The sequence below is a fragment of the Pteropus vampyrus genome, unplaced genomic scaffold (genome assembly GCF_000151845.1).
Source record: "Pteropus vampyrus isolate Shadow unplaced genomic scaffold, Pvam_2.0 Scaffold359, whole genome shotgun sequence".
NCBI classification, from domain to species: Eukaryota; Metazoa; Chordata; class Mammalia; order Chiroptera; family Pteropodidae; genus Pteropus; species Pteropus vampyrus.
In genome coordinates, this window is record NW_011889140.1 from 991072 (window position 1) to 1002539 (window position 11468).

An 11468-nucleotide genomic window follows, 5' to 3' on the forward strand; every position below is an offset into this window, starting at 1 on the left:
AGGTCAGCTTTCACTGTGCCACATGTAAGCGTTCCAGATGTAGAGAAATACATCAAAAGTTATATTTAATATATGCGTGTTTACGTATGTTTATGTGTACGTGTATGTACATATACTTAATCTTCCTTAAATTAAAACCATGAGTTAGGTCGCTTGACTGGAGTACAGCTCCCAGTAATTACTCAATGACATTTTGGGCTGCGTGTGACCCAGGACCCTTGTTCCCCATCTCTTGGGCGCTTGCCTTTCCATCACTCACTGACAGTCCTTCCCTGAGCTCTAGTCGTCTTAAAGCTGGAAGTGTAAGAACAGAGAAGCACGCTTCTGCCTACCTCTGGTTTTCAGCACCAGAAATCTGTGTCTAACACCTGTTTTCAATCTTATGCTCCATTTCTCAAATCTTATTATATCTCTGCCTTTTCACACTTTGTAGTCTCTCTCTAATATTTGTTTGCAAAACACTAACTCATTTGTATTTCTATAATTACTGTGATTTTTTGTCTTCTCATCTGTAGTGGTTCCTCCCTTATGGCGGCATCTCTGGAACTACTGTTCTCTCATAAAATGGCCCAGCGAGAGAGATGATCTCATTTTAGGAGTGACCGGGCAGTTTTCTTGATAGTCAGGATATAATTATGTTTCCAGAGCCATAACATTATCTTTCTCCTAAGATAACTAATCTCCAGATGCTTGACTTAATAAGTTCTAAGGATTCCCATTTTCAAATGAGTGTCTTACCCATTATATTCTTTCCTTAATACTTATTTCACAATTCAGTAACTTTGGGGTCTGACCCAAGGCCTCCTACAGGAATTTGTTTATCCATAAGATATGCCTCTGTAGTAATAAGATATCATTATTTTTTTTTTTCTCAAAGAGACAAAATCTTGGGGAAAGGCTCAGAAGATATAAGGGGGAATGTGTACCCTAAAATTTCCTGTAATATGATACTCTTTTTTGGTTATGGATCAAGGTTTGTCACATTGTTTCAGCGTCATGTCTGCATTCTGTCAAATCTTTCTCTCCTTCATTAATCATCACAGAACTCTCTTAGACCATTCCCTTGAAGAGGGTTTGCTCCAAAAGTAACTGAAGATCAGAACTTTCAGACATTACACAAATTTTAAAGAGGCAAAGAACCATGGTGGCCCAAGTAGCCCTCCACGTACTCATAGGACACGCATGGGGTACACGTGACATGAATGTAGGGATCTAGAAAAATGCCCAGTTTGGCTCTTTTTCTTTCACACTTGTATCTCTTTGAGCGGCAAACACAAGATCTAATCTTTGATTATAATTTATTTTAAAATGTATGTTCCCAGAGGGTGGGGCTTTGTGCTTGAGTCTTTCGAGTAGCGGCCCACATTTTGCTCACTCTAGTAGTTATTAGATGACTCATGCACTAGACTGCCAAGAAATGCTATCGGAACGAAAATGACACTCAGATGCACTTGGGAATCTAGAGACTAACGAGACCTTGTAACAGATGCCGGTGGAGAGCCAATGTCTCCAAGAGTTGCCTCCTGCCATCGGAGACCCATGGAAGTCAACACGGACACTGCCCAGAGCCCAGACACATACAGATGGTGGCTGTCCGGAGGTGACTCACGACAGATTACGGCATTTAACAAAGCAAAGAGGATTAGATGTTTAGACCACAGTGAAGCCCTTCTTTAGCCGACTGACTATAAATTTAAAGGAACGGCTCATTATTTATAGCAATCTTGTTGAAATGGAAGGAAGGTAAATTTTTATTGGTCAATTTAACCCAGTGCATTTAAGAGTAAGTTGAAATTCCCATAAACTTCAAAGGGACAAATGCTCAGAATACAGAAGAACCATTGCTGACCTTTTAAAATGACTATATTGCTTATCATATGCCCGTCACTGTCAAACCAACTGATTTTACTCTCAGAATGATTTACTCGTACGAAGATTCCTTTTGTTTCCCTATTTTAATCACGAAGAGTCATTGATGTTATTTGCTAGAAAAAAAGGAGAGAAAATGAGATCTGAAAAGTAGGCCTACTAGGTGAGGCATTTTAGAGTACAGAGCTGGCTACAGAGGCAGAACAAAGTTATTTAGTGAAATGCTAAAGTGGCCATTCATTTGAACTGGCACCTCCTATTAGAAGCTATCTTTCATCCAGCATTGCCAGGCATTGTCATAAATATCACAGGCTAGACATTTCTGTGTGCACGGAATAAGGATCATGTTCCTACTACAATGAAGCAATATCTTTCTCATCACCACACAATATTTATTAAGGGTCCCCCAGTCCCTGTGCCACAGTGGAAGGCGGTATCTTTACGACAAGCACATCAGATTTATGAGGGAAAAGTTTAAAGCACCCTGAAAATTGTAAATGTGAGACGCATGCCATATAATGAGTTAACATTTTTCCACAGGGTGCGTCTCCTGGTGGATGAGGGCTATGAAGATCGAATTCTGATGGCACACGACATACACACGAAGCACCGGCTGATGAAATACGGAGGTCACGGCTATTCTCACATACTCACCAACGTTGTCCCTAAAATGTTGCTCAGAGGTATAACTGAGAATGCGCTTGATAAGATACTGATAGAGAACCCTAAGCAATGGCTGACTTTCAAATAGGATGGTTAGGAATTCACACCTTGAGCATAAAGCTTACAGAGATCATCCAGTGGTTTCAAACCCAGTGAGTTATCAATCAGACCTACATAGGGCTAATGACAGATCATTTGCATTTTATGGGAATTAGAAGAGTTTTCCCTTCTCAGAAACTGGCTATTACATCTGAACCTGCAAGGGGCCTCACTCAGCCCACTGCCTTAACAAAATAAATACACAAAATACCTATTTCCAAACCATGATTTACAGTCTATATCCTCTTGGTAGAGTTTTGTTTTGTTTTGTTTTCTTAATCTATCAGCTGTACTACTTGAGAAAATTTAAAGTGTTTCTAGTTAAATTACCCCCTTCTGGAGCAATCTAATGTTTCTTGTAGTATTGATGATCCTACTAATTATCCTGCTGTTCTTTAATTAATGCTTAATGAATAATATGGCACTTTAAAATAAAACAGCTTCTGCAGCAAGGGAAGTTAAATTCTGAGATTTCTTTTCAACGAATACTGTTAAGACAAATACCAATTCGACAATGGTAAAAATATTGTGGAAAGATAATTATATGCTGTCCACCTGTCTGTACATAATTATAATAAATCCTCAGTGTTGCCTGTGGTGTTCTGGTATCCATTTTTGCTAAAAATTTTGTTGTGCTTTGAAAAATTTATATACGGGGACACGAACACATAACATAGTACTGAATTATAAAAATTCAATCATAAAAAGTCAAAATATATTACATAATATAGTTTAATGAATCATTACATTTATAATAACAAAGGCCACAATTTAATTAATAATGTATAATGCAAAAAAAAAAAAAAGAGAGAGAAAGAAATGTTTGCCTTATATATATTCTCTTTATTTCCTTTACCTTTCATTTGTTTCTCCTTGGGCCTAAACAGAGAAAATAATGCTTATTTATCTGAAGAAAGGTCAGATCCATTAGAAATGACAGTCTGATTCTAGAACCTACTCTTTAAAAGGTACCCGGCCCTGATGTTTTGTGTAAATAAAGGCTTTTTTAAAAACTCTTAGTTAAAACTCTTAGTTGATGTGCACTGCTGTTTATAAGTTAATCTTTTGGTTGCATCTTCACTATGCTATCTGCTACCTAAAAAAAAAAAACCAAAAAAAAAAAACCAAAAACAAAAAACAAAACAAAAGCACAATTCTTCAAACCCTTGTTGCCAATTCCTCTTTAATAAGTACATATTGTTAAATAGAAATAAAATCCATTGCAGCTCCTTTATGAGTTATCTTACATATTAGAAAGGCCAAATAGAATTAGTTATTATTCTTGGTGAATGGGCTAAGTGTTTTTAATCGTATAAATCAGGAGTTACTCAAACCAATGCATTTAAAACCAAGCAAACAGCACCTTCAGACGGGCATACCATGCATAACTCTTTTGGAAAGGTGAGGTTTGCTAAATAAAAGATGTTTCTGCAGATCAAAGATGATCAAGCTTTCTGTGTATTAGAAAGAAAGTATCCAAGAGCAATGAGCCAGGAGAACAAACTAATTCTTTTTAAAAAAAAAAATGCAAATGTCCTTCACCAGTAAAGTAAGCAGATTTTTTAAAGTTTCTTTTTTTTTTTTTTTTAAACCTACATGTCAAAGATTCTTCAAGGAACAGATTTTTCATTGTAAGAGTGGAAGTTGTCTGATAGTTAGGATCTATCGACGTGCATTTTAAATTTTTGTCTTAGATTTAAAGAGATAGCTTTTGGCAATGTCTATCACCAGAGAGAAAGGATTAGTACTACTCTCAAAATCTACTTCACTGTCAGCTTCAATTCACTTGAGGAAAAAAGAAAAAATTAATGATTTAAATGCATATAATTCATAAACACTGGAAAAGAGAGCCACTTCGTTTCAGCAGTCTTAATATTAACAATCTGCCACAGAATGCAGTGAAAAGTATCAATTGGCAGAGGGTAATAGAGAAGCCGTAGGCTTAATTTACAGATATGTGATGCATAGGGCATTTTAAACTAATAATTAATTTTCTGCATAACTCTTAAAAGAGAAGTCATTTAAATAATTTTACTATTCCATATATTTTTTGTCATCCAAAATATATTTCGATCCAAAATAAGTCAAATAATTTGTGTGTTTGTGTGTATGAATACACATACATTTTTTTTAAATGAAATTTTTGAGGCTCTACCAGCCACTATGCCTACAGTCTGAAGCCATATATATACTATATTTCATCTAACATATACGTGTGTATATATACAGATACACACATACACACACATACATGTAGCAGGTATTTGTATAAAATATATACACTTTGTTGTCATGTCGGTTACATGTGAAATTGTTCATTTTGGAATAGCCTCAGGCCATGACTTACAGTAAGTAACGATTTGAAGGCCTAACTTACTGTGCCCCCTTGGTGATTCATGCTGTAGCTCGAATTAAACCTTTGTGCATTGGGTGATGAATAATCTTTTGTTCCAAAGAAGGCAAAAGCCTCGGTCTGACTTAACACCAAAGAATAAATTCCTCTGACTTTCCGAGTAAATCTAAATGCATTCTACTGACAAAATGGACACATAGGGGATTTTCTAAATACCATACATAATTATACATTTTTTCACACTTATAGAGAGATCCTATGATACAATTTCAATCTCTATTTTTAAAGACTATCACCAGAAAAGAGAGAAAAGAAAATGTGGAAGAAAAAAAAATGGGAAAATGATCATAGGCTTTGGGAATTCCCTCAAATCCAGAAAATTCCAGGTTAAGGCTTGAAGTTGAATCATTCCCAGGTCTAGCTCTAAAGTTAACACGGGTACAAGGCAAAACAATTTCTTTGGGGACAAGCAGCATGATTTCAATTAGACCTCCTCCTGCAGGGTAAAATCATTCCTCCCCGCGCTATGAATGGACTCCGAGTATCATAAGAAGCAGGTACACTCACAAGAACCAAAGCTGACATGGATAAGAGCAGCGGGATCACGGTACACCAAAGTATCATATATATTGAAGAAATAATTCAGTCTTAGATTTTTCTATAAAAATTTGTGATCTATATAGGACTTCATTCACGGGACACTAACAATAAGGAGTATTTGCTTTGGCGGTAGTGGGTCACACATCTGCTTATCTTGCTTTTAATTTTTTTTTTTTTTTTTTTTACATAATGTTTCTGAGTATACAGATGTGAGTCAGGTAGCATTTGAATTCCCCACATCTACACAACTGAGGTGCCCCACAACTGGCATTCCCCTGGGATCCTTGATTCACTGACGTTAGCCGCACGAATCCAGTGTCCGAACTCGGGATAATAAGCTTAGTTGCTGCTTTATCAGTCGGCGTAAATAATAAATCCGGAAAATGTGCTGTATTTGTTGTTGTTGCCTCCGTGGGCTTTCCCACCATCTAATTTGATGTAGACTTCGTCTCCTGGCTCCAAATGAAGGACCACACTGTTACTGGCATAGTCGTAATTCTGGTCGGCGTCCTGGGCTATTGCGCTCGCACGCACCTACGTGGAACAGACAAGCATTAGGATTCGGCAAAGAGAATTCTCAAGGTTTTGTTTTGTTTGTTTTTTTTTTTTTGCCATTCACGCAGCATCGTAAGCCAATGTGCTGCCCCTGGCACAGGATTTAGCCCAGAAAAGCCCACCTTGGTCTTGGAGCTTTCTGAAGACACCTCTGTAGCTGTTTAAACCATGCTATGGAAAGGAAGGATGGAAAGAAGACAGTGCTCTCGTGAGGCTCATTCCAACAGTCTTCTCTTACTGTGTGTTATACACAATGCATACCAATTTATTCTCTTCCTAAATCACCACTTTTTCTAATTCCTTCCATCTCTATGCCCAGTCAGTTCTTTAAGTGGAAATGTAATCTGTTTTGCACTTTAATTTCAGCCAAATAGCAGTATTATAACGAGGTGCTGATGAGTATACAAATTCAACCCAAACTTCAGCCTGGGTTGGTCCTCAGAATTTTTAGAAGACTGAGATCCGGAGGAGGTAAAGACTCAGAGAAATACCTTTATCTATCTCCACTATACAGCAAGAAAAAAAAAAAAAAAAAAGGAAGAAAGCCTTTTGATTTGGGGCTTTCAAAATCTTATTCAACTAAAGTCTCTTCTACCAGGAGCTTAACTCGTTTAAATATCTTTGGCTATGTCACTCAACTTTTCGGTGTTTTCCTTTTTTTTCTTTTTCTCTACGTGTGCCTTTTTAGTATTTAATTGTGATGTGTGCATTTAAATAAATTATTTAATTTCAACATATCTAAGAATTCTAGAAGGAACTAAATTTCCATAATTTCGCTTCTCTCAAATTGCTAGAATTTTTAAATGATCTCATTGAATACTCTTTTATATTTCAGTGATTTTAAACATGTGGTTTGCTTTGGAGATGGAGCTTCCTTATAAACCCACTCATGTTAAGCTTGTGATCTCATTAGTGAGTTGACAGACATTTGCAAACAGTCAAGTTGCCTATCGTATCAAGTAATGTGGATATTCTGTCACATTCGCAACTCAAATTAGGCTTCATGTCCATTTAGCTATATTTTGATTCTGCCTTGGAAAAAATGTGCCAACAGGCAGGCTTATTTTGATTTGATTTATTTCAGTAAAACATCCTCTACTTTGTGGCTTGTTTCTATTCCAATATAATGATATTTCCCTGAATAACACAGTAAGTGATTTAGTGGGCTGGTAAACCTGCACTATGTAATGCATGACTTGGGGTATGCTATGCCAGATCCTATCAGCTAGCAAAATGAGGAAAATGAGGCCCAAGTCAAAAATTTCTATTCATTTCTTTCAAAATGGAAATGATAGGTTTCCAAATTATATTCTTTTTTTTCCTTATTTTAAATTAATTTTTTAAATTCAATTTATTGGGGTGACATTGGTTAATAAAATTATATAGGTTTCGAGTGTACAGTTCGATATGACATCATCTGTATGATGTGTTATGTGCTCACACCGAAAGTCAAATCTCCTTCTGTCACCTTATATTTGACCCCCTTTACCCTTACCTACCTCCCTGTCCCTTTCCCTCTGGTGACTACTAAACTGGTGTCTGTGTCTGAGTTTTTGTTTGTTTGTCTTGCTTGTTTGTTGCTTTCAGTTTGAGATCCCACGTATGAGTGAAATCATATGGTTCTCAACATTTTCTGTCTGACTTATTTTGCTTATTAAATTTTCACGTGGTATGTTCTCACATTAATGCTGAAATGTTAAAAAAGGAGAAGGCTCTTTGACACTGCTGAACTTGTCAAGTAATTTGAGTAGTATTTTAACATTTTCTTCCTGGATATCATATAGCAAAGGGAGAAAAGAGCTTACAGGATTTAGCCTTGCTTAGCACTGCGCTAATTAACACTAATATAAAGAAAGCAATATATCATTCAATTATGCTAAGAAGCAGACCCAAATGTATACACCAGTTTAGTGAGGTGGTCTATTTTCACCACTAAGTAATAATACAATTTAATGTTACAAAATTCCCTAGGAATTAAGCATAAGTTTGTAGGAGTTGAATGCTCTGATTCATTAATTTCATTGAGTCATTAATTACCGGGGAGGAAAAAATCTACAAGGAAGATTATGCTATTATGACCTATTATATATATTTTTATGTGTGAATTTTTAATGGATGAGAAAAATTAAAATACAAAATAGTAATTAGCCATAGTAGTAATATATTATCAATCCGTAATATACTTCTCAACTGTTATTAATAACCAGACCCATTTTATTTAGTGCGTTAGGCATTTAGTAAATGTGCTATGGGTATGTGTTTTAAAACTGTTTTCTATATGAAGGCATTCTGAAAACAGGACACATTCGAGTTATTTGATTTAGAGGTAATAATCTTAAAAGTAGGTATAATGCAGTTTTTATTCTATAGGGTATAACCATAAACCCATGTAAATTTTTATTTTTTATTACCATTTTCATTCAGTAGGGGTAACCACAAAAACCTGTAAATGCATCAGTGTGATCCCACAGACTAGGAGTTGCCCTTACGATTTTTCACTTCCTTTGTTGGATAAAGCCAGTGCGACTGCTTTTTAATGAAAGTGATTCTCTAAGATTTTAACCTATACTGTACCGCAAGACTTTCTTAATTAATGAACTGCCATACTCCAGTTTACTTAGCATGATTTTAGTATGCCTGCTCACCTGATCATACTCTAAAGGAATAATAGGAATTGAAATTTCAAGCTCTAGTCTCCAGCTCAGTGACTTCCAATGATTCTTTCTTTAAACCATCAAACTATTGAGAAAGGTAATGCATCCATCCTAAAGGCTATTTTCAGGTTCCTAAATGTACACTGATTTCAGCATTTTCTCTGGGAATATAATGCATCCTTTTCTTAGCTCGATGTACACATTTCTACCTAACTGTACTCAAATATCTTTTCATATTATTAGTTAAGTATTTAGAATCTGCTTGTTCTTTAGTGTATGTTTCAGGGCCCCTAAAAGGTTCATTAATTTAACATTTTATTAATCTAATAAATGAATAGCAACCTACAAACTCTTCTCTGTTTCTAATATATCTCTCGTTCACTGGTGCCATAACTAATAAATTCTCAGAGTAAAAACTGGTCTTTATTTTACAGTTCTAATCTTGAGCCTAAAGTTTTAGTTTTTGTTATAGTGGCTTATTATTGTAGTCTTATAGTGATTGTCTTCAAATAGCAATATTTTTTATTTGAGTTCTCTGCTAAAAATATACAAATATATTTAAAATATTTCCTGTTTCTAGGCACAGCTATTTGAGTCCAATTTTTACCTTTAATATGCACTGTCATGGGCTCTCAACAAATGCTAAGATTAAATTTGGGTTGATGGTTTCGAAGGGAATATGAGACCTATGGTGCTTGCAGCGGCGTGTTTGTGAGAATGTAATAGGTTGTGTAGCTTTAGCATTATCATATTAGTGAGGGTTTATCATTAGAGACAATATTTATGGTAACATTTGCTAATTTAATTAATTGCTACTGATGTTCTCATAATTTCATTTTCATTGTACTTCTGTGGAATCATAAACAAAAGGTTAAGTGGCACATCAGGTTAATTTACTGGCCTTTGACGTTTCCATCTGTGATCCTGCATTAACACAAAGCATAAATCAAACGGTTCTCATACGGTAACAGTCCAGAGGCATTCTTCCATTCTAGAGTGAACTGCATTTTTAGTTTACTTTTTGTGCTTCTCAAATCCACTTAATCCATAGAACATTACACTGACATGGATCTCTGAGATCCTGTTTTGTGACAACAAATTAGGTCAGCTTAGAGGCGGGAAACTGCCATTCTAAGTGATCAGACAAGAGCATAACTGAACATCGAGGATAAACTATTTAATATTAATAAAAAAGATTTTATGGGATTTCTCCTTTGCAACTGCCTGCAAATCAGGCTTTGCAAAACAGTTCTATTCTAGAGATAAAATTCCTTAACAGCAATATTGTAATAGCTGTTTTCCAAAATAGTCCATGCTGAACTCGAAAATGTATTGTTTGCTACTACATTTATTTTTTGAATTACTTGTTGCACACCTTTGCAGAGCAGCAGCTTAAGAATGCCAATGGAAAGCATTATACGTGTAAGATCAGCTGTTTTGCCTTGTTCCTTTTTCCTGATCCTCAAAGAATGTGCATGCTAGGATGATACAAAGGAGCATTCTACGCTCCAAACAATGAAATAATTTTTAAAACAAAACGCACGGAGAACACGTATGTGGAATGGTGTTCTTGGAATCAGTGTAACATACCTGGACTTAGCTATTTAGGCATCAACATTTAAACTAATTTAAATGTATTATTCTCTGGTTTTCTTGCCATTGCAAATTCCAGGTATTTAAAGATGTGAGCACTTTTATACGTTTGGCTGATTAAACTTGAATCTTATTCCATTATAATGAATATCTCTAAAAACAACCTCTTCGGCCTGACAGTAATTTCCAGAGCTAACCTTTGAGTCAGAAGAGAACCAATTTGTAAATAAATGGGTGCCTCATGGCTGCCTGCTGAGGCGCTGTTCATTAGCCACTTTGTAAGGGTGACACAATGGCTCTATATTGGTACAGTGAGTCATGCCCTTTTTAGCCATTTACCTATAACTATGCCACTGCGCTGTGAATAATTTTTATTTAGCTTAATATTATTTTCGTGCATAATAACTATAATAAACAACCCTACCAGTGCCTCCTGGTGGCCATTTTTCCTCTTTTTGTTCTACTAGTTCTGAGGGTCCCTTATATAAGTGAGGGGTGTTAGGAAGGGGGAGGAACAAGATTTTTTGTCCTTTCTATCTTGTGTACATTTAGGTATTTGTCTTTCACTTTTGAAAGAATTCTGACGCTGAGTTAGGGGGGGAAAAATCCAGCTTTAATTTTGCTTAACAGAAACCTGGGTTGTAGCTAAAAAGGTCTGAATTCAAGGGGCGAGAGACCTGAATGAAGCCTGAGAGCCCTTGTTAAACCACAGTTGGCAGTGAATGGCACCGTGCAGGGCCGGCCACTCCCTGTGCCACCCAATAAGCAAAGTGAGGCCCAATAACTGAGCCCTGACCACAGGCTGCAGGCTGCAAGGCCTCTGCCCCCATCTGCTGCTGATTCAGCATGTGTAGAGGGGTCGATTACACTTTTAGGCAGTTACAAATATCATTTTCCTCTTCTAACTAAGAGATCACACTCTTTGGTTTTGCAGTGACCACAAATTTCTCAAGCAAATGGAAAAGTGGCTCCAGCATAAAACTATAGCCCATGGCCCTGTGACAATGCTGACTGGCTCTGGAGAGCAAGTCCTTGCGCTGAGGAATAATCTGAGGTTATGTCCACAGTCAAGGCCAAGGCCA

General features: G+C 36.4%; 3 protein-coding genes across 4 annotated transcripts in view; 1 reads left to right on the forward strand and 2 right to left on the reverse strand.

Annotated features, from left to right (window-relative positions):
- PTER (phosphotriesterase related) overlaps positions 1-3239 on the forward strand; it is a 55068-nt gene extending 51829 nt beyond the window's left edge. The window contains exon 5 of the mRNA XM_023522883.1: positions 2410-3239. Coding sequence (XP_023378651.1) covers positions 2410-2620 — 211 coding nt within the window. The 3' untranslated portion in view covers positions 2621-3239. The remainder of the gene's footprint in view (positions 1-2409) is intronic.
- LOC111731293 (serine/arginine repetitive matrix protein 1-like) overlaps positions 1-11468 on the reverse strand; it is a 461631-nt gene that overhangs the window by 444999 nt on the left and 5164 nt on the right. The gene's annotated exons all lie outside the window — the stretch shown is intronic.
- C1QL3 (complement C1q like 3) overlaps positions 5687-11468 on the reverse strand; it is a 7272-nt gene continuing 1490 nt past the window's right edge. The window contains exons 2-3 of the mRNA XM_011379446.2: positions 8785-8795; positions 5687-6118 (exon numbers count right to left, since the gene is read on the reverse strand). Coding sequence (XP_011377748.1) covers positions 5939-6118; positions 8785-8795 — 191 coding nt within the window. The 3' untranslated portion in view covers positions 5687-5938. The remainder of the gene's footprint in view (positions 6119-8784; positions 8796-11468) is intronic.